The sequence below is a fragment of the Diabrotica virgifera genome, chromosome 6 (assembly GCF_917563875.1).
Source record: "Diabrotica virgifera virgifera chromosome 6, PGI_DIABVI_V3a".
Classification (NCBI taxonomy): Eukaryota; Metazoa; Arthropoda; class Insecta; order Coleoptera; family Chrysomelidae; genus Diabrotica; species Diabrotica virgifera.
In genome coordinates, this window is record NC_065448.1 from 138,404,914 (window position 1) to 138,430,352 (window position 25,439).

General features: G+C 31.9%; 1 protein-coding gene across 1 annotated transcript in view; it reads left to right on the forward strand.

Moving 5' to 3' along the window:
• Positions 1-21,232: 21,232 nt before the first annotated feature.
• Positions 21,233-25,439, forward strand: part of LOC126886897 (uncharacterized) — a 29,601-nt gene continuing 25,394 nt past the window's right edge. Inside the window, exons 1-2 of the mRNA XM_050654031.1 lie at positions 21,233-21,712; positions 22,750-23,819. Coding sequence (XP_050509988.1) covers positions 21,644-21,712; positions 22,750-23,819 — 1,139 coding nt within the window. The 5' untranslated portion in view covers positions 21,233-21,643. The remainder of the gene's footprint in view (positions 21,713-22,749; positions 23,820-25,439) is intronic.

Genomic DNA, 25,439 nt, shown 5'->3' on the forward strand with positions numbered 1-25,439 from the left:
GTTAACTTTAACGTTTGAGTTAAAGTTAAAGACCGCTTTACAGCTTGCAACAAAACTTGCTGCAATTTCTTGCATGCAAGACTTTTATGCAAGTCTATTGCATGGTCTTTTACAGCTTGCAACCCGGCTTGCATGCAATTTGAAAGTTTTAACCTTTAACCCTTAAGTTGGATTTATAGTTTGACGTAGCGTAGACGTAGACGCAACGTAGACGTAAGAAACGGACTGGAGACGGAAGAAAATATTATGTCAATTTATAGATCGACGTAGCGGAATTTTTGCGCATGAGTAGAAAGAGTAAACAATGACTTAATTCTAATTCAACAACATAGCCTATAAATTATACGAACAGTAAACAAACTTTGTGTTTATTTATTTATACTTATACTATTATTTATTATAATATTTATCTGTTTTGTGTGTTACATAGATTAGGAAATAAACGAAAGTATGCTCTTTGGTGCCGCATCCGTGGGATTTCCAACTATTTTGTTTCATTTCCTGGTCTTTAAATGTTTATTGGATTTACCTATCGTATAATATGTGTGGATAACCACGAATTAGGCTAATAAACAACTCATATTTATCTGAAATATTGAAATGACTCTATGATATATTTTTATTAAATTAATAACTTAACATCCATTGTATTAACAAATAATTAACAAAATTCGAATATGTTGACAATCAACTTTTTACACAACACAAGGAATGAGGGGCGGGGCGGGTCCACTTTGAGTGACAGAACAAAATTCTGCCTTATGATTGGCCAGACGGAAGAAACGCACTGTAAAAGATGAAAGTTGGTCATCTCTTATGTTATGTTACGTTTCTCTTACGTTCCGTCAGGCGCTTGCGTTCATCTATAAACACGAGTACACAAAATTCGGTGTTGATCTTTTCCAGTGCGTCTCCGTTGCGTCTACGTCTACGCTACGTCAAACTATAAATCCAACTTTAACCTAACTTGTAAACTTTTGTTTTTTTTTTAATTACTTTATTGCTGTTTATTTAACTTGGTAAATTTCGAAATGCCAAGACTATCAGAAATAACCAAATATAAAAGGAAAAAGGCGGTAGCAGCAACTTTAAGTATTATTATTGCTGCAGCCAGCCTTTTAGTCACTAATTTAGAACGCCGAGATCGGAGATGGTAAGATCTTAGTTGAACAAGAAGAGGGGTAATAATGTATCTCCAACAGAAGAATTTATCCAAGTAGATGATGAAAATGACTTTAATTTTCTAGGAATGAATGTACATTTTAATAAACCCTTGAGAAAAATTGAACAATTACAAAGAAATCTATATTTCGAAATACTATTTCTGCGAAACACAAATTAATTATTATCCTAAGGTACTTAGCTAGAGGAGAGAGAGATTCCGTAACTTAATATACAATTTACAATAATTATAGAATCTCAGAAAGTGCCATTTCATTATTCATTCATTTCCATCGTTAATCCTTGATATATTTCACAAATAAACAGAAAACAGCTGATTGGCATGTATTCGTGAATCCGTGTCGTCAATGACATTTGATATTGTGGAAAAATCAAAGACTTGCATGAAAACTTGCAGAAAAAATGGCACCAAACCGATTATCGCGCAATTGTTGCATGCAATAATCAACTGACGACATACTGCGCATGCCTTTAGGCAACTTTCTTGCGTCTTGCAGGTAGAATTGCAAGCTGTAAAGCGCCCTTTAGATAACTCTTTGAGTTAAAGTTAAGATAACTCTCAGGAATAACGATGCCCATAACTATTTAGTTAAGCGAGTAGAATAAAATTCGGTGTGATGGATCGGTCAGAGTTAAGGCCCCGTCTCACCATCAAATAATTGACAGTTATTTGATCAAACTTGACAGTTAGTGACACAAAGTGACAGTTAGTATGTATAGTTTGTGTCACTATAGTTTATTTTTTAACCAGGAGGAGTAAACTAAAAAGACAGATTCACACCCAAGAAAGTCACTAGAATAATAACCAAATACATCTTCTTTTTTGGTTGATCTAGTCGGCCCTCAACAGTAATCCATAAATATTATATTAAATTAATACTTCCCTAAAAAGTCCAAAAAACAACTGCTTTTTATATAAAAGCAGACTAATAATCTAAAAATTAAAGGAATAACACAGAAAACATAAAAACCGCCGATATAACTTAATTAACCTATGAAATGTCACTAGTGTTAAAATTTGATAAATGTCATTAGTGTCAAAATTTTATAACAGTGGAGTAAACTTGCCTGCGGTTGGACCAATTACAAACAAGCAATACAGCGCGGTAAATTTGAATCACTCCTCTTGGTTAAAAAACAAACCATAGTCAAGTTTGACTGTCAAGTTTGATCAAATAACTGTCAATTATTTGATGGTGAGACGGGGCCTTTATGAGATATGTAGTTATATCATCAAAGTTCTTCACCATAATCAACCTTTTCTTTCTAAAACAATATTGTTTTCTGATTATTAAAGGCCGTGTCTCACCATCAAATAATTTGATCAAACAGTTTGAGCAAACTCCGGAAGTACGTCAAAGTGACGTCACAATTGCAGTTTTTTGAAATAGGGCTTTTCATTCGCAGTCATTTGTTTCGAGCTTCTGTCATGTGTCACATAATATTAATATATCTACGTCATACGTTATTGGTAATACCACAGGTAATACCAATGATACAAACCAAAGACGTATGGCGTAGATATATTAATATTATGTGACACATGACAGAAGCTCGAAACAAATGACAATCGATGAAAAGCCCTATTCTAAAAATCTGTGCCCTCACTATCAGTCTAGTTTGATCAAATTTTTTGTATTGAGTTGTCTAACTTGTTTGTACTTTATTTAAAATTACAATTTTTCATTATTAGAGAGTTATTGCCAACGTCTTTTAAGTCGACCTGTAATAAAAGATCCTTTATTTTGACATATAAGCATGCGCAGTATTGCGTCTTTTATTTTTGTCTTTTAATAAAATACAGGCCGCCTGTATTTAAAGAAAATTAGAGGACACCTTTATTTTAATAAAAGTTCCTTTATTTTGACATAACGTGTCAAAAATGTGAAGAAAGGTCTAACTTCACTTGTATTTTGAATTTATCTTGTCGCTTCTTTGGATTGATAATTTATGTATTGTGGGATTGATATTTGATTAAACTTTCATCATTAAAGTTGTATGTTGGGTTTTATTTATTAAAAACAACTCTAAGTAATATTCTGAGATATAGATTATTTATGTTTTGACCCAAACGAATATAGAAAAGAACATTTTATTGAAGCTTGAGTTATTACAAGAAGTTGTAAAAAGGAATATTATGTAAATAATTTTAAATTGTTACTAATTACAATGATCAGACTTAAAATATCAGTAACTCATTTATTAAACTCAATATATTTTACATTTTTCTATAGAAATAAATATTTATTGCAGATATAAGAGATTGAAGATATAAGATCAATAAATTTTAATGAAAGTTAGGATTTGTTAAAATTCTAGATTCAAAATAGAGTTCTATTCAACAGATATATAACAACAGGTTAACAAAATAAAACAAAGGTTCAAGTATTTATTTTTGAAAATTTAATCTTTTATAGATTAGAATCTATAAAGTTTTTAATCAAAAGTATTAATACACTTTCATTTTCATGCCATCTTCTTCTTTTGGTTCTTATCCGTTTCGAATGTTGGAAATCATATAGCAATCGTAACCTTGCTAGCTGCGATTTGAAACAGTTCCATTGATATTCTCCCTCTACCAGGTCTTCGCTTACCTCTGACTGTACCTTGCAATATGTACTGCAGCAGGGAGTAACGGTGCTGATTTATCATATGTGTCCCAGATACTGCAGTTTTATGCGTTTAATGGTAAACACAATCTCCAATTCCTTCTTCATTCCTCCTTGTTCGTGATCCATTTCATGCCATCAGTATTTGTTTATTTAAACATTGCCAAAAAAATTAATAAAAACCAGCATAAAGCTTAATTCTTCTATTATCTTTTTGTATATCGGGAAGTTTATCTGACAGATTAGAGGTCTTTTCATTTTCAGATAACTAATTATTGGGAAGTTTATATAACAGTATCCTTAGTATCTGTCTTTTCAGCTCCGGATAACTAGTTAACGGGAAGTTTTTCTCTGTCAGATATCTATTAGTATCTAATCTGTCAGATAAACTTCCTGATAACTAGTTATCCAGAGGTGAAAAGAAAGAAAGAAAGGGCCATAATGGATAAAAGATCAAACGCCAATAGCATGTATGTATATATTTATAAATTTATTATTTAAAACCTGCTAATGATCATAAAATACTTAAAATCAGTCACCAATATAATATTTATATTTATTTATAAATTTATTAACAAACTGCAGTCCAATAAAAATAAAATTAGTTTAAGCGCTAGCTTTAAATGTCGAACAATAATTTTAAACAAACACACACACAATTTAGTCGCATTAGATTAGCTCCTGGTTGAAAATGTACTGCCACAGCTTCTATATCAATATCAACAGCACACTCATTTGCCAGTATTTCAACGTTTTCTCTATTATGTACTACTGCAATATGTAAAACTGAACAAGCTGATATTATTCTTTGAATAAAAGGTAACTTGCATCTCATTACATATGGTAAAATGGGAAATCTCTTCACAATACCAAATGTTCTTTCAATAATAATTCTTGAAGGGATTTGTGATGGATTATAAAAACACAACTTCTGTCTGAAAATTCTGGAATGGTGTCATTCTGTAGTTGTAGTTGAGGAATGGATATCCACTATTCCCTAATAATATATTCTCCAGAAATTCCCCATTACATATACCCATAATGCAAAAGTATTTAAAAACTCCTAAAATAGTATTTCCAATTTATTGCACTTCCATATTATTGAACGATGAGTATTATGGGATATATTATGTTGTTCTCTAAACATCTTTAAATGACAAAATAATTAAATTTAACGTTTTACTCTTCAATTATTTTAATTTATATCGACAACAATGAACTGTCAATACGGATGGAATGGCCCTGTCCCATTCAAATAGTGAAGCGAGATTGCCACCAACATACAAGAAAGAGGTTCTAGAAAGAGACAGATAAGGTGCTGGAGAATTTGACAGGCCGTGTAATTTGAGTTGCCTATATAAATGGACCCGATTGAATCAGTATTGACAGTTCGTTGAATGGACCTCATATTTTAACTTTCAGGGCTGATTGGCAGTACATATTTCAAAATTTAAATCCTTTTTTGTATTTACAGAGTAAATAGAGTACAGAGTACCATACTTGGTGTTTACATCAGCTTAAATACTTTTCAGAATTGTTATTTGTATTTATCAAAACAAATACCTACTTTCCTAAAGTATTTGGGAGTTAAATAGTTTTAAAACTATTTAAATACTAAATTAGTGACTGTTTTATATAAAGTGAAAGAAGTCCTTGATTATGTTTTTATGTTACTTTTATATTTAGAATTTTACTTTTATATTTCCCCGATTTAAGTTGATATAGGCAATTCAAATTACACGGCCTGTCAAAGTTTCCAGCACCTTGTCTGTCTCTCTCTAGGACCTCTCTCTTGTATCGTGGCTGCATTGATTGTCTTCGTGCCTATTCCATCCGTATTGACAGTTCATTGATCGACAATGGAATTTTATAGGTTATTTTTATATTTACAAAAATATTTCATGTCATTTGTCAAAATAAAAGATTCTTTAACTGCGTTTGCAATACCACTCTTTTAAACCCGTCCTGTATTTGTCCTTTATTAAAGTATCCTGTAATAAAGGATCCTTTATTTGCCGGTGGCAATAACTCTCTATTATCCACAATGAACACTCAGGATGTGACGTCACTAACTGTCACTTTCAGTTTGCTCAAACCAGTTTGATCAAATTATTTGATGGTGGGACGCGGCCTTAATATAGAATTGTATTTTTGAATCTCATGACTTTATACAGAGTGTCCCAAAAGTAGTGGAACGGTCGAATATCTCGCGAACTAAACATCGGATCAAAAAACTGAAAAATACGTGTTCAATCATTTTCAAAAATCTATCCAATGACACCAAACACCAACCCCCACTACACCCCTGGAGGTGAGGTGGAGGGTAACTTTAAAATCTCAAATGGAAACCCCTAGGTTTTCTTGCAGATTTGGATTCGTTACGTAAAAGTAAGCAACTTTTATTCAAGACATTTTTTCGAACTGTGGATAGATGGCGCTATAATTGAAAAAAACGATTTATCCTGATACCATAGGTAAATTATAGAAACGGTCTAATATCTCGAGAAATACACTTCCAAATGAGAAACCAAAAAAAAGGTTTTTAATACTTTTCGAAAACCTATTCGCTGCGAGCGTTAACAAAGTGTCAAAGCAAAATCGACCGACCTGCTCATGGTGGCGGTTTTTTGAAATTTTATAAGGACGCTTTGTGTATGTTTAAATGAAACATTAAAAAAATACCGTGTCACGCTAGTGATATTATGTATTAATATAAATAGAAACTAGAAACGCACTTAATCTGATATAAATTCTTCACTTTCCAATATTGATTATCAGTTTGATTTTGTATACATAACCTCACTATCGCAGTTTATGTCAATAAATATTTATTAACGAAAAATAAAATATTTTGTTGCACTATAAATTACAGTATAAATTAATAACTAATGAATTCTAACAATTTGTATTCGGTTATTATCACTACAAAATAAAATATTCAAGTTTAACAAAATAATCCCATAAGACAAGGGCCGGTTGTTCGAACGCTAATCAACAATGATCATTATCAAATATTTAATTACTGTTACCAAAACTGTCAATGTCAACTTTGTTTGGGTTGCTGAAAACATAATTAATTACAATTATGAGATTTATTATTAATTATGTTAATAATTATTGTTATATTAATTGATTATAGTCTCAGAATTGTAATTAATTATGTTTTTAAAGTTGACATTTACAGTAATTAATTATTTGATAATGATCATTGTTGATTAGCGTTCGAACAACCGGCCCTTAATGTTAAAACGTCCTTACAAAATCTGACAGCGTGTCACGGGACTGTAAAGGCTGTATGACACTGTACATTTTCTTGTATCATTTCTAATATTCGCGATTGAAACGGAATATAGAGGGCAGGTCGAATGCAAGAAAATGGCCGATATAAATGGTATAAACAAACATTCAATTGAGGAATAGAACAATACCGATTTGATTTAAAATATTTTAATGTACTCATAATGCTGGAATTTACTAAAAATTTCTTAATAGTGACCAAATTTCATTCAAATCAACAATTGTCTGATTTGTTTATACCACTTATAGTAGTTTAAATTTATTCCACCAGAGGTCAGCTACTTTGTTTTTCATCGCGAATCGTTTCTGATATGTCAAAAAAATGCATAGTGTCATACACAGATACAAGAAACGATACAAGAATTTGAGTCAGACACAGATTCTTGTACAAGAACTGCGCCAATTTCTGCGCAAAGAGCAAAAACGTAAAACCTGCTGGTAAAACATCTAAAATGTCATAATTACTTACTCATAATGGCGGCTGAAATGAAAATGGGACCATGTATTGATGAATTTATTTGTGTTTTTGTAGGTATTATTTATAAATCTTATATTGATACTTAATATACCGTTTGGTATGGACTACTGTTCTACTAATAACCATATATTTAGTTCCTAGTAAAGTTCAAACTATAATTTAGGTTTCATGGTGCATAATTTTTTACAAAATACAATAGCTCCTAATTTGGATCAAACTGAAGATAATTCTAATGCAAATATTTTAGCACAAATATATCAAAACAAAATAAAAACACAAATAATCAACCTCAAACAGTCAACGTAAAATTCTGGTTAACATTAAAATGTTAATTAAAAGTTTATAAATTTTATAAAATCCTTAAAATCAGCTGTAGATGTAGATGAAGTACTACCATAACTTGACACGGGGTGACAAACAAAATATCGACCAATCACGTGCCGAATTTCATACAATTTTCGATACAAGAACTTGCATAGTGTCATACAGGGCACAAATGTACGTACAAGAAATGATACAAGAAAATGTATACAAGAAACGATATCAGAAACGATATTAGAAATGATACAAGAAAATGCATAGTGTCATACAGCCATAAGTAGAGGGGAGACGCACGGAGCCAATCGAATAACGCTAAACATGACCCTCCAACCCACCCCCTGGAGGTGGGGTGGGGGTAACATTAAAATCTTAAATAGCAACCCCCACTTTTTATTACAGATTCGGATTCGTCATGAAAAACTAAGCAACATTTATTCGAAACATTTTTTAGAATTGTTGATAGATGGCGCTTTAATTGGAAAATACGATTTATTAGCGCCATCTATCAGCAATTTTAAAAAATGTTTCGAATAAATGTAGCTTAATTTTTCATGACGAATTCGAATCTGCAATAAAAAGTGAGGGTTGCTATTTAAGATTTTAAATTTGCCCCCACCCCGTCTCCAGGGGGTGGGTTGGAGGGTAATTTTTGGTGTTTATCGATAGGTTTTCGAAAAATATTAAAAACCTGTTTTTTTGGTTTCTCATTTGGAAGTGTATTTCTCGAGATATTAGACCGTTTCTATAATTTACCGTTGTATGGTAACTTTGACATTGACAAATGAAATATTGTCATCGTGACGTCACCCAGACGATCAATTTTACGAATTGTTTGTAAACATAATAGGATACGTGGTTTGGAGGCTATATTTTGTTATTAAATATCGTTAGTGTTTTAATTTGTGTTTATATCTTAAGATATAATGTATCTACAGATATTATTAAGTGTTTTTAGTATAATAACTTTAACCGAAAACTCTTTTACAAGTGTTATACAAGTGTTAAGATACATTTTAATGTGGTTGTATTAAGTACCTACTTACTTTACTGGATTTTCTTTCTGCTGTATTGTATAGTAAAGGACATTCGTGTATAGAGACATTACAGTTCTGTAATGTCTCTTGCGGTTCTTCACATCAAGTTTACATCATCTGTGTAGGTTACAATCTGCTTAGACTTATTGAACAATATATCTAATTAAGTCTATAGATAATAGATCTATTATATGTAATTATTTCATATAAAATTATAACCAATATTGCAGCCATCTGAAGATCGTTTGAATAAACAATTATAAACTAAATGAATATATAAAATGGGCAAAATTCCCTTTATTGCGCTGAAATTGTATTTTTTTTATAATTTACTGTTAATGTAAAATTTCACAGGTACCTATTGAATGGAATCATAATGTTTTAATAGTTTTAGATATTATAATCCAGTACCTAACGTAATCAGATGCTCTTATGTTAAACTTAAGGGAAAAACTACTGATTTTGATACATAAATCTTTAGTTGAATCTCTTTTTCACCATGGTTTACATGTTAGGAGGAATTTACAATAATGTACTACATGCAGTATCCCCAATTCAAAATTATTATATACCTACTCAAAATCATTTAAAAAAGTAAATTGTATTCAACCCATTATTAATATACCTAGGATATTTGAATGATTTAGTCCCATATATACACAAGAAAGAATCTCCTTCTGCTTTAATTAAGTAGTAATGCTATTCTACTGCATATATTTAATTGCAATTATATTCTATGATTTTTGTAACTCTACAGGTATCTACCACATTTTTTAACGAATATATGAAATAAATAGTTATTAAAAATCCAAACGTATTTTTTTTAAATATACACATTTTCAATACATTCCTACTTTCCGAGTTCATTTCAATGAGTGAAGTGAATGAATTTGAATGCAGCATTCTGGGTGACGTCACTCCCGCCATTAGATTCTCGACGCTGATTGGTGGAAAGTTACCATGCAACCTGTCTATTTATGAACCTTGGTTAGCATGTACTTAATTTTAGTATCGAGTTGGCAAGTGTACACGCGAGTACACTGAGAAAAGTCTCGCACATTTCTGGCGTGTATCAATAAAATTTTAGTTGCACTGAGAGAAAGGTTGCATGCACGGCCGGCTTTTGTTGACATTCTTAATATGGTGGAATTATTTTTGATTTACAAAAGGTTGCAAATACAACACAAAGTAATGGTGAGAATTATATTGATTAAAACCATGGATAAAATACCTTTTTTATCCTGATTTTAGCATTGACCAATAATAAAATATATTATAGTGGCGTGACATTCACTAATTATTCTTTTTGGCTTATATTGATACAACGATACAAAATATAATTTGTTGTTTTCACCAATTTTGAAAAAGTGTGAACAAGTTGGTGAGAATTTGAACGACTTGGTGTGACCTAATAGGCTGTCTGTCCGTCCGACCGCGAATATAACTCCTTCAGTCACTATACCAGGTAGAATGACAAATGAGGTGTCAAATGAAAGCTTATAATCCATGGATGGTACTCAAGGTGAGACATTTGATCTAGACTGTCTGTCCGTCCGACCGGAAATGTAACTCCTCCGTCACTATACCAGGTAGAATTACAAATGAGGTGTCGAATGAAAGCTCATAATACATGGATGGTACTAAAGGTGGGAAATTTGACCTAGGACTTCCGGTTTTAGAAATACGACCGGAAGTACTCTTTTAAAGTCACCGCAATAGCACAAGTGATATATTATTCGACGCGCATTCGCAAGACGAGAACAAATACATACTTCTGGTTTCATGACTGTCTGTCCGTCCGACCGCGAATACAACTCCTCAGTTACTAATACAGATAGAATGACAAATGAGGTGTCGAATGAAAGCTTATAACCCATGGATGGTATTAAAGATGAGAAATTTGACATCGGACTTCGGTTTTAGAGTTACAACCGTAGGTACTGCTTTAAAGTTACTAAAAATATGATATGAATGTAAAACAAAATGACAAAATTAGTAAAATCGTAGATCAATCGACGCAAAGTTACACGAAGAACTCCAATATCGACTTCCAGTTCTACTTTCGATTACTTTGGGTGAAAACCTAGGACCAATTACTTGTTTGTCGAGGTATTTCCTAATTCATTATATTCGTTATTTCGTAAAATAATCGAAAAATAACAGCCGTTGTAACCGTCACGGAATCCAATTCTTTTTGGATGACAAATGTTCGTGATCAACAACAAGAAACTGTATGTTAAAATCGAATGTCAATATTTTCAATTTTTATTGTCTTGGAAACCAGCCAAAACATTCCGTACATTCTAGCCAAAACCAGCCAGTACATTCTTTAAAGTCGAATATCGGGGTAAATAAATAAAAAACCAATAAGTATTGTACTATTTTATTTCTATAAATATAAAGATGTAATAACTGAAAAAATATATATAGTATACAATAAAACCTAATAAGCAATCGAGAAAAGAGAAAAAGTAATTTTTTTAAATAATATGTATATGGAAACGTTTTGATCATTATGGTCAGAAGCTTATACAGTCGAACCCGCTTATTAGAATAGCCTTCGTGCCAAGCAAAAATATTCCTATAACCGGGATATTCTAATAACCGATCAGTGGTGGTTAGCAGAAATATATGTACCGAATATACGTCGTAATAGTACAACACACTTTGTAGAGGTACATACTGTATGTACATGTACATAGTATGTATTTACATGTACATACATACGTTATGTACATATATTATGTATATGGTTCTATTTCTTTTTATGTCAATAATACAGTACCTAATAGTGTAACTATTACTTATTTTATTAAAACACCAAACTACATTATCTGTGCATGCATACCTACACAAATAAATATGAAATGTATGCAATATGTAGATATACGTATACATATATATTTTCTTATTAACATATATCCAACAGACTTACTTTTTTTCTGGAAAAATAATCGGTAATCTGAGACTATTTGTTTTGTTACATAAGATATTAGCGTTGATTGAAATATTAATATGGGTCCAATACCTCAATCAACGATATTAGTCACTTGTTGCTCTAAAATTATAATAAATAAAAAATTGACATTGGTTTTACCCTCCAGAAAATTTCAGCGGTTATTATATTACAAGGGGTTATTTATGACTTCCAACTGTTAAAAATCTAGACAGACAACGACGTGGCGGTGAGTGAGCAATAAGAATGTTTACACAATTGAAAAATTAGGTACCTACTTTACGATGGGTAAATGTTTGGCGGAAGGTAGAATTGGTACCCATAATAAAGTAAGTAATAAAATATTATCGACAGGTCCTATAAAACCAGAAAACATAAAAATTCGTGGGAAATTGTACCTAAAAAGTTGTTGGTAACTTAGGATTATTAGATAAAGCGGGATTCTTTTACTAAAACGTATCACTATAAACGGTTAAATTTATTAAGGAGTAAATGGAAATGTTCCGGGATCTCAAAATTCTATTCCTTAAACCGGGATATTCCTATAAGCGGTACTCTAATAAGCGGGTTCGACTGTATTCCATATGAAAGCAGCCTTTAGCTTTTTTGTTGGAACGCAAGTATAATCAAGAGAATGTAAACCTATTATGAAGAGTGTATTGTCAATTATCAAGCATTAACTTGAATGTTGAAACAATTTCAAGTGATATTGGATCAAACTTTTTGAATTAGCTAAATTATATAATGTTACTCCTGAAAATCCTGAATTTCAAGTAGTCAGTCATAAATTGTTTTATATATTTGACCTATTATTGTTTTATACAAACTACAGAAACAATTTAATGAAACATAGTTTATTAAATTTAATTTAGGTTTGCTGATAAAAGTACTTTATGGAAGTTTTTGTGAGTATTGGATTCTCAACTTTTTAAACACAGCACGTGGCTTGTGGAATGAACACATATAAAATATGACTTTGTGCTCTTCCTGCAGATGCATTTGGTACAGTAGAGGTCAAAGAAAGGTTAGAGAATTTGTATGATATTTTAGATTCAAATTCTTTGTGAAATCCCAATAAATACAAAATTATTTTTTTATGCGATAGTTTATAGTTCCTGAAAAAGCTTAAAATAATTCATTCACATAATCAAGATATCTCAAAAAGAATTAAATTGTATAAATGTTGGAAAATAACAAATTAATAGTTGTAGGCTATATAAGAAAATATATATAGAAATGAGCTACAAACTGATACAAAAACAAAATACTAACGCCAAGTCAAGCCAAACAAACAATTGTGACAACAAACGCCGATCCGGTACAAGACAAATGTCACCAAAATTCGCGATTGAAACGGAATATAGAGGGCAGGTCGAATGCAAGAAAATGGCCGATATAAATGGTATAAACAAACATTCAATTGAGGAATAGAACAATACCGATTTGATTTAAAATATTTTAATGTACTCATAATGCTTAAATTTACTAAAAATTTCTTAATAGTGACCAAATTCCATTCAAATCAACAATTTTCTGTTTTGTTTATACCACTTATAGTAGTTTAAATTTATTCCACCAGAGGTCAGCTACTTTGTTTTTCATCGCGAATTATTTGCTATTCATACAAATTGAGAAATGGCCGATCTGGCACATGCGCATAAAAATTTAGTTCATAGATAATCCGTTTGTGTCGGTTCTTGGGAAATATGTATTCTTTGCCTATGGTATCAGCATAAATCGTTTTTCCCAATTATAGCGCCATCTATCCACAGTTCGAAAAAATGTCTTGTATAAAAGTTGCTTACTTTTACGTAACGAATCCAAATCTGCAATAAAATCTAGGGGTTTCCATTTGAGATTTTACAGCTACCCCCCACCCCACCTCCAGGGGGTGTAGTGGGGGTTGGTGTTTGGTGTCATTGGATAGATTTTTGAGAATTATTGGACACGTATTTTTCAGTTTTTCGATCCGATGTTTAGTTCGCGAAATATTCGACCGTTCCACTACTTTTGGGACACCCTATATAAGGTGCGTTCGCGGGTACAGTTGACAAATAGGGCTTTTCATTCACAGTCATTTGTTTGGAGCTTCTGTCATGTGTCACATAATATTAATATATCTACGTCATACGTTATTGGTATATATGATACAAACCAAAGACGTATGACGTAGATATATTAATATTATGTGACACATGACAGAAGCTTGAAACAAATGACAATCGATGAAAAGCCCTATTGTCGCCCACAATTTCTAACCTCACCTAATATAAATAATACCGTTAATACATAAATATAGCTATGCCCCGTATTCATATAGTCGAGACTGCTTAAGGTCGACCTTGAAAAAATTTGTATACAAATTTGTATAGAATTTGTTCAAGGTCGGACTTGAGCATCGACGCTGACTTGAGTACCGACTATGAATACGGGCATAGCCACCTTTACTTTACAAGCCATGAAGTTGAAACTTGGCAACATCTAAGCGTAGACCGGTTAATTCTGACAGTTCTCATTTATTTTTAAATGTTTTTAAATAATATTCACTGTATTTACAGAAAAACTCAAACATTTTACAATATTTCGTACTCCAAATTATAAAGAATATTAAAAGGTATGTATTAAGATGATTTTAGTTCAATATAATATATTTTTATATAATATATTTTATAGTATAATATATTTTTATATAAACTTACGTGCATATAGAAATGCGTCATCCACTTAAAATTTTTGTCATTTTTGATGTCTTATATTTACTAAACCTGTTGGCCGATTCAAGTGATTTTTTTAATATGTTATAGCCTGAAATTGGGACTATAACTAGTCCCAATCTTGAAAAATTATTTTTGCAGCACAATTGTCACCTGAAGCTGTTCATGTTTGGTAATGAAAAGTTTACAACATGAAGGCTTTCATTTAAATTTTGAATTTGAGTGTGAATGTGGGGAAAATGCCTTCAAAGTTTATTCTGCTATTATAAAAATTATGTGTAATATTGTTTTAAATAATTATACAAAAAACAAAAATAGCATCCATCAAAGTGATGAATTTTCAAAAAAGTATAAAAAGAAAAGTAATGCTAAGGGGAATAACAAAAAAAGAAAGTTATCGACTCTAAACCCCAACACTTCACATCAAACCATGTGAGAAATTGTTGTTATAGTTTTTTCTAGCGATATTTGTATATAATTTAAAATAAGATATTATTTATTTAAAATAAAGTATTTTACACATATTCTTGTTATTGGTTTTTTTTGTATAATAATAATATATTAAAACCCAACTATAGACTCTGGTTTTCTTAATAACATTCTGTTTTGTTTTGATTAATTCGCTTATGTTGGATAATAAAAAAAGTTAGCTACTTTAACAACTAGATTTTTGTTCTTTATCAATTCAGGGTGTTTCTAAATAAGTGCGAAAAACTTTAAAGGGAAAGGAACAAAATGCAAAATTTTGACGCCTGTCAAAATTTTCAGTGTATTTTAAATGCAATATCATTTTGTTCGAATCCTGAGAAAACTAATAAGTCTTTTTGAAAAATTTAAACGCTGAATGAAAGATTACTTTATTACCGAGGGCCGAAAGTCCCTTAGAATGAATAAAAAGTTGTTTTTGAATGACATATTTGAAACTAAAAATCACACTAAATTTTCTTAATTTTTCGCCCCTGTAACTTATTAAAATAAACATAGAAGTTTTCAGGGACTTTCGGCCCTCGGTCCTAACGTAATCTTTCATTCTGCGTTTAAATTTTTGAAAAATACTCATTAGTTTTCTTAGGATTCGAAAAAAATTAATCCCATGTATATTCTTGTTATTGGTTTTTTTTTTGTATAATAAACGTTACTTACAAGGAAGTACTTTTAATTTTATTTTGTACAAACTTCTAATTAATAATATTTTCTTGTTCGACTCAAAAAATACTATAAATTTTACCAGAATTTCTACTTTAAAATTGTGTTTTCAAAAGCGGTAGTCCGAAAGTCGGACTACGCACGTCATCAATTGCGATGTTGCCTTTTTCTCTTCATGGCTTGTTAAGTAAAGGTGGCTATGATACGGGCCTTAAGTCCGGTAATACTATATTATTAATCTATGCCTTAAGTCCACTTTACATCAACAATAAATTGGACAAGAAATTGACCAAGTTATTCAAGGCCAAATTTGACGTGTAAAAGCACACTTTGACATCTAAGTTTGTTCGTTATAAACTTCACGTGAAGAAATTGACGAAAAAGAAAATTGTTCTATTTTTTCATTTATTTGGCGTGAATTCAGTGTCACCAACCTGTGTCCATTTGGCGGGAAGTGGAAGTAGAGCTGTAGAGCTTTTTGTTTATTATTATTTGTTGAGGTTGAGTCTTTCATGTTCATGACAACCTAAAAATTTTGATTGGAAAATGCATATAAGATAAGGGGGTGGGAAAATGGAAATTAGTGGCTTTTTTGCAGTTCTGTCTGTTAGTTTTGCTCTGGCTGGGTCTCTTTTGTTTAAACAATTATGTAAGTATTATAAAAACGTTTTCAATTTTCTGTATTCTTTAGGAAACGAATTATTTATGCATATTATTACCTGTAAATAGTAGTACCTATTTCCTATTTCTTTTGATTTTTAATTGTAAAGAATAGAAAAATTACCATTCATTTTAATTTTTTAGAATCAGCTGAAAGTGGTCTACAAAAAAACCAGGAAGGAAACGTATTATAGCCTTGTTGTGGCTATGAAAGGCAAAAGAAAGATACCTATAAAAAGTGTATTGACTAGTTGGAAGAAACTCCACATTGTCGATGCATAATAAGATATTGCTTTATAAACAAATATCAAGACCTAGGAATGGAACCTGGATAATATAGTCATCAAGAAGATAGCAGGAGGTCATGAGCAACAACAACTTCATAAGTATGAGAATATTGAGGAAATCCAGCTCCTCGATATCTACTACTGGACAAACTAGAAGATTGAAGAGGACAAAGCCTTTTGAACTAGTTTGAGTGATAGGTGATAGTGAAAAGCAGAGCGTAGTGCTTGTGTGCCTGTGTATGTTAGAATAGTGCACGATCTTGTTAGATTAGATAAGAGACGCTATAGGGTAAGCTCTTCATTTTAAGGAACAGTAGTAATTTAGGTTAAATTAAAATTGCTCATTGGTCAGTTATGACCAGATTGTAATTCTCTGATGTTTGGCAAAAAGGGCTGAAGTCAGAATTGCACATCAATAATGTTTTGATGATTTCTGGACCATAAAAAAAGTGTTGCAGACTTAAACTGTATGTACCAATAAAAAGAGCCGATTTTTCTGGTCCAGAAATCATCAAAACATTATCGATGTGCAATTCTGACTTAAGCCCTTTTTCCCAAACATCAGAGAATTGCAATGTACAATTCAATACAAATGAATCATCATCGTAGTGATGATTATGGAAAAAAATGTATATATATAGAAATATATATATTTTGTGCAATAAAAATGTTTATATTTATCAAGGATGTATTATTTGGTATGGCCACATATACTTCTGGTATATCGTCGGTGATGTGACAATACCTCCTATCTGCTTTTTCATGAATTTTGTAGGAGACGAAAAACCATTTTTAGGGTCATCTGTTTTCACATGTAAATTTTGACATGTTTTGTAGTAAATAGATAATTGAATTTACTACAAAACATGTCAAAAAATATCATATGAAAACAGGAGGTGACTGTAAAAAAAGTTTTTAGTCTCTCTTACAAAATGGTTAACAGTTAATAGAGAGACAGATAATCGAGGTTCCACTGTATAGTGAAATTTGGACACCCGACACCCCATACAAATTTTATGGGGGTTTTGTTCGTTTAAACCCCCCCCCCCCCAAACTTTTGTGTAAGTTACAATTGAATTATTATTGTGGTACTATTAAACACAATGTTTTTAAAACTTTTTTGCCTCTTAGTACTTTTTTGAAGTCAGTTTTTATCGTGATATTTTGAATATTTGTCAAATCCACCACATATTTGTATATGGTTAAGTACGATTGTAGAGACTAATAATATGAAAATTTATTTATGATTTACATTTTTAGGTATATTTTGAACCATTTTAAAAAGAAGCCATATCTTGATAAAAAGAGCTTTATCGAAAAAATAGAAAGAGGTAAAAAAGTTTTAAAAACACAGTGTTTAACTAATGGTACCGCAGAAATAATTTAATTGGAACGTACCCAAAAGTTTGGGGGGGTTAAAGGGAACAAAACCCCCATAAAATTTTTATGGGGTGCACAAATTTCACTATAATTTTTCTTTAAGATGTTACTGCAATAATATTGCTTCATGTCCATTTTCAATAAAAAATCTTTAATAGTTTTCGATATATTCGAAAAAATCGAATTTTCATTTAGTATCTTCAAAGGGCTGTAACTTTTTTTGTGTGCATATTTGTACTAAGGTAAGTTAGGTTCATTCAAATTATTTTTGGTCCCAGAATATGTGATTTAATTTACGACCAATCTTTTCGGGACACCCTGTATAATAAATGGGATTAGCTGGCTTAAAAATTCATAATCTACGTTCTGTAGAAAATATACAGTTTTTGGTTTCTTTTTAACTAGATCTTAATATCTAACCAAGCATTTTAAGACCTTTTTATTATTTTTTCGATGATATATTCATGTTTTTAGTTTGTTCAAAATATTCTAGATGATTGTACACTATAATAGATAGCCAACTAAATAAACACAAAAATTTTATTTTTGTTACAGCCTGTATATAAGTTTACCTATATATACAGTGCATTACGCACCACCTTAAAAATTGGGCATTTTTGATGTCTCGAATTTCCTAAACCTGTTGTCCCATCTAAGTGATTTTTTTATAATAATATAGCCTGAGGCTATAGGTTACTGCCTTATGCTTGTCATGCACGGGGAGCTATACTGTAATATATATTATATCACGTCGCTCTCTATAGTAATGAGTGAGCCTGCACATACGGAACCATTAGTTCCCTGTCTGCAGGCTCACTCATTACTATAGAGAGCGATATGATATATTATACATATATTACAGTATAGCTACCAGTGCATGACAAGCTTAAGGATGTAACCTATAGCCTAGGCTATATTATAAAAAAATCACTCAGATGAGACAACAGGTTTAGAAAATTCGAGACATCAAAAATGCCCTATTTTTAAGGTGGTGCGTTAATTTCTTGGAGAAGTGTATTGTAATTTAATGTAAATAATGTAATATCCAATAATTGTAATTTAATATAAGATGTAATATAAGTTCCTTAAAAATATATTTTTTATTTCCCACCATACATTCTCCACAGGTCTAAATATCGATGCTAGACGTCCACCGGAGGTCCTCTCAGGACGTTAGATGGACGTTCGGCAGCAAGACATTGGACCAAACTGGGACATCCTATGAAGGTCCAATTGACATTCACTGAACGTCCCCTCGGACGTTAGGTAGACGTCCATTGGACGTTTGGCAACGTGGCATTTGGACCAAAATAGGACGTCCTGTTAAGGTCCAATTTACGTCCCCTAGGACGTCCGATTAAGGTCCAATGTACGTCCCTTCGGACCTTAAGTGGACGTCCAACAGACATTCGGTAGCGCGACATTTGGACCAAAATAGGACGTTCCTTGGACGAAAACGGACCTCCCTAAAGTCTGTGAAGGACATCCTTGTGCTATTAGGGATGTAGGTATATAGTATCTTTATTCTATTATATTCTACTCTATTTCAAACCTATTCTATATAAGTATCTACACATTACACCTATTATCATCATCATCATTCTCTTTGCCTTATCCCTATGCAGTGTCGGCTTCCCTAATTGCATTTCTCCACACAATTCTATCTTGAGTCATATCAATGTTAACCCCCTTTACCAACATGTCCTGCCTTATCGTCTTCTTTGGTCTTCCTCTCCTACTCCTTCCAGGAATCTGCACTTCAGCTATTCTTCGTATTGGGTGATTAACGTCTCGATGTTGAACATGACCAAACCATCTTAACCTATGCTCTCTCATTTTGGCATCAATTGGTGCCACACCTAGACTTCCCCTAATATACTCATATCTAATTTTATCCTTCTTTGTCACTCCACTCATCCATCTAAGCATTCTCATTTCCACCACATGCATTCGTTGTTCCGCTTTCTTTTTCACTGCCCAACATTCAGTTCCGCGCATCATAGCCGGTCTTGTGGCTGTTTTATAGAATTTTCCCTTCAGCTTCATTGGAATTTTTCTGTCACAACACACCACTCGCTTCTTTCCACTTCATCCATCCAGCCCTAATTCTACTGCATGCATCTCCATCTATTTCTCCATTACTCTGTAATACCGATCCTAGGTACTTAAAACTATTGCTTTTCACAATCATTTCACCTATTATATTATATTTTACTTTATTCTATACTATATATCTATTCTAATCTATCTATATATTTCATTTAATCTGTTACATTCTACTCTATTCTGTTTTAAATCAAATACTTTATTAGTAAGTATCTACATATATATTACATCTATTCTATTATATTCTACTCTATTCTATTTCAGTTTATTTTATACTATATATCTATTCTAATCTATCTCTCTATTTTATTTATTTTATTAATCTGTTCTATTCTATTCTGTTTCAAATCAAACACTTTACTCAAACAAAGAAACAAACGACATTCAAAAGCTTCTAATAAAAAAATCATTGCAATGGTACTACTGAAAATATTGACATTTTTACAACATTTATTCCAAGTTCCTTCAATTTTTTTGAGGACAAGAAAATTTTGCTTTCAAGAAATTCACGAATTTATTGGCGTCAAGTTAATAACGAACAAACTTGGATGCAGGGTTGTTAACAACGCAACTGAATATTTCCGTAGAGGGCGCTTCAAAAATCCGTAGAAATCCGTAGTGCAGAAATCTGACAGAAAATGACACTTGGCAGACCAAAAAAAGAAGAAGAATGACAACCGACAGACAAAAAGAAGAAGAATAGTGCTTGATAGACCAAAAAAAGAAGAAGAATGATACTTGACAGACCAAAAAAAAGAATAATGACACTTTATAGGCCAAAGAAGAAGAAGAATTGCACTTGACAGACCAAAAAAGAAGAAGAATGGTACTTGTTAGACCAAAAAAGAAGAAGAATGACACCTTAAGAGTAAAAAAATCCTCATTTTAGCTTCTTGATGGCTGCAGCTGAAAAATCCGTAGAAATGTGGTCGATATCTGAAAATCCGAAATAATTTCGAAAATCCGTAGATCTACGGAAAAATCCGTAGAGTTAACAACCCTGCTTGGATGTCAAATTGTGCTTTGAGAACACGTCAAATTTGGCCTTGAATAACTTGGTCAATTTATTGTTCAATTTATTGTTGATGTAAAGTGCACATTAAGTCTTTCGTGTCGATATTCCCCTTCGTTTAGAAAGAGACTACCGACCTCATTTATCTCTGTCGCGGGCAATCGTCACTCGTCACCCATTTTAAGTTGGCAGGGCGCAATCTAGCGTATTATATATCTATGATATGCCCTTACCTAACCTAACCACACATTATTAACCAAAAATTTTGGTCACAAAAGTTGAAAACACAGTATGTAGTTCTGTATATTGTGATTATAAATTTACATATAAGAATTGATTTACAAATATACCTCTAATAATATTGTGTCCAGTATCTTTTATCATATTAAATACCTGCGTATTTACAAAGCTACTAAGTACTCCTGTATACTTTGTATGAATGTTAGAAATTGTAAATCAGGATGAAGGTATTTGAAAGTGCAAAATGGGACCCGGACGCAGAAAACAATATCTCTCAAGAACTATTTAAAGTAAATATAATCAAATACATATTATTATATTGACCCCTTCACAGAATAACCTAACTAACATTTTTGTACATTTTGAGTTACATTGTTTATCTTGTACAACCTTTTATGCTCTATCTGCCAATATGAGTGGTGTGGCTATAACTGTATTGATAAGAAAGATTCCGTATTGAGTAATATCGTAAATATATATTTATTTATTTATTATAGGTTTGTTCCAACACAACCAGAAACCGTACATATAACAATCACTGTCCTGCGCAGTAAACAAAATAACCCATGGAATGCACAAAATACAGACACAGAACGCATGGAATGTATTATTTTATAGTACATAACACATAACGTGATCGTTACATGACGGTTCTCGTTGTGTTGGAACAAACCTTATATATTTCATAGGCAAGTATGAAATGCAGGCATTCTGGCAAAAGCCTAGTCATTTTTGTAATGACTAGGCAGTTTGTATAACGTTTTCATTTTTACAAAATGACTTCACACTCTTAGGCATTTGCAAAACCACCGGAAACGTGAACATTTTTACAATACAATTCTGTCAAAGCTTAATTTTATTTTGAAACAACATTGCCATTTAGATTATGTTTATAAAATTTATTAAATTTAAATAATTAATGCTATTAAATTACTACACCCAGTGATTCTTAAACCTTTATTTTATAGTAAGGCACAAATATTATTATAAAAATGTAAACTTAATTAATTAAAAAACTTTTTTAATTTCATTAAATATTTTGCAACTTTATAAACTTTATATCAAAAACTGTAACTGCCACAGTTCAAAAACCTATCCACTAATACTCTAATCAAAAAAAGTAGACTTATTATAAAAGAGGAGTTCAACATTTTTAATATAATTTACTTACTTCTTGCACTAAAAAAATGTCACATGCATAATATAAAAAAGAAATCAAAGAAATCTTTTTTGTCATTTCTGAAGAATTTCATAAATGCTGGTGACGTTATTCGTTGCAGTGGTCAATATGTATGTACCTTAATGTAAAATATTTATTTTCTTTTAGACCAAAAATAAAACTAAACTTAAAGCTGTTAATAATATGAAATCTTTAAAGAAAAAAATTCAGTCTAAAATCAAAAACAAAGTTTTAAAAAATGTGGGTAAACATAAAGTTATGAACTTTGATCATGTAAGTTTAGTTAATGCTTCTTTACCTAGGAAAGTCTCTGCTAAAAGCAAAAAGAAAAAACATGAAAAAAGTAAAGATCTTACAGATACTATGAAACAAGAGAAAAAGAGCAAGACAATCTTAGGTAATAATCTACAGAAGAAAGTAACTGAAGATATAACTAGGAATAAAGCAGGCAAAATTACAAACACTATTAAAAACAATAAACAAAAATTGAAAAAGCTTCAAAAAAATGTGAAAACCTTAAACAAAATTAATTTGAAATCAGATGATTTAGTTAATTTAGTGGACACACCAACCAAAAAGAAAAAACTTAAGACATTACAGGAATCAAATAGTAGTCTTGACATATCAAATAATACACAAAGTAATACAATTAAACAGAGGCCTAAGAAGAATAAAAAAAATCAGAAAGAGAAAATGTTACATGTAAATAACAGCATGCGTAATAACACTAAAACAAAAAATTTACAAAATAAATCAAAAACCACTAACAAGAGTAATAATCATCAAGACAATTCTGCCGAAGTGCAAGAAAAATTTGGAATTACAAATCCTAAGGTCTTACAAAAAGACCAGCTAAAAAAGAAAATGAAATATAAGCAGTCAACCACATTTGAAAATAGTGTATCAAAAACACATGGATCTATAGAAAACAAAAACATACAAAAACTTGCAAAATTGAAGGAGGCTGTTTTAGCATCAGACAACAAAAAGTTAAAAAGACCAGTACCTACTCTCAGACAAAAAATGATGGAGAGATTGAAAGCAGCTAGATTTCGATTTATAAATGAACAGATATATACAGCAGACAGTAAAGAAGCCCAGGAATTATTTCAAAATGATCCTCAAGCATTTAATGCATACCATGACGGATACAGAAAACAAGTTAAGAGATGGCCTCTAAATCCCTTAGACACTATTATTAACACAATAAAGAAATTGTAAGTATAATAATATAATATGTATAATGCCTGGTTTCACCATTCACAAATAATAGTTTATTCAATGAATAAAGTTATTTAACCCTTTGAATGCTGCGGACGTCATTTGACGTCTTTGATTTGCCGTGCCTACAGTGCTATGGACGTCATTTAGTTATTTTGATTTGCCGTGAAGTGCTGTGGCCGACAATTGCAGTTTCCTGCGCACGTGTTCATTTGTGGGTAATTCAAGGCGGGGCTAGCGCTTGCTGAGTAGTGGGCGGTCTCTTTACGTCTGCGTTTAGATGTTGTTATTCACTCATTGCCGATGCTTGTCCCAACACGAAAACATTGCGATTTCTATCAGTTTTACTTTAGTATTGCATCATTTTTACATCAGTATCGTCCTATTAGTTTTTATAAATAATGGACGAGCAGCAACCGGGGCCTTCAAAAGCGTTACCAAGACCTAAGAAGGGGCAGTTTTATACTGAAAAAGAGTTACTTGAAATTCTTACTCGAAGCGACAGTGAAGACGAATACATAGAAAATACGCAAAATGCTTTAGATTCCGATGAAGAAATGGACGTTGCTCAAGAGCCCGAAGACCAAACATCGAATAATACCTACGATTTTCTCTGGAAAAAAAAAGACCTTCTACCAAAAACATTTGCATTTGACTCGTCAGAGGTTGGTTGCACAATTGATGGGCTGACTGCTGAAAATAAACCTTTGGATTTTTGTAAAGTATTTTTTACGGACAATATAGTAAATCATATAGTTACGGAAACAAACAAATTTTATATTTACGTTTGTGAACATGTGGAAGTATCCGCTAAGTCACGTTTGAAGAAATGGAAAGATACAGATTTCAATGAGATGTGGTTATTTTTTGGGATTACATATCTGATGCCTCGTGTAAAAAAATTGCGCCTCAGTGAATACTGGTCAACAAACACACTATTATCTACTCCAGCATTTTCTGAGCTTATGTCGCGTGACAGGTTTTTTCTGATTTTGCGAATGTTGCATTTCTCGGACAACAATCTGCCAAAAAACGGCGACAGTTTGGTCAAGATTAGAGCAGTAATAGACCACGTACGTGATGCTTTCCGAAACGCTGTCAAGCCGCATAAAGAATTGTGCATAGATGAAAGCCTTTTGCTTTTCAAAGGCCGACTCTTTTTCAAACAGTACATACCCTCGAAGAGACATCGATTTGGTGTAAAGTTTTTTGTTTTATGCGACGCAGTGACTGGGTACATTCTCGATTTTGTTGTCTATACTGGAGCAACAACTGACTTACAAACGAATAATTGTAATTTGGGTAAATCTGGCGATGTGGTGCTAACGCTTTTGGCACGTTATTTGGATAAAGGTCATACTTTGTATTGTGACAATTGGTATACAAGCCCCAGTCTGTTTGTATGGCTGTATAATAGAGCTACAAATGCGTGTGGAACTGTGCGGAAAAATAGAAAATATATGCCGCAAATGGCAGAAAAGCTTCAGAGAGGAGAATGGAGTTTCCGAAGTGATGACAAATTGTTGTCGCTAAAATATTGTGATAAACGAGAAGTATACATGCTTACGAGCTTACATAACAACACCGGTATGGAAACTGGTAAAAAAGATCGCCTC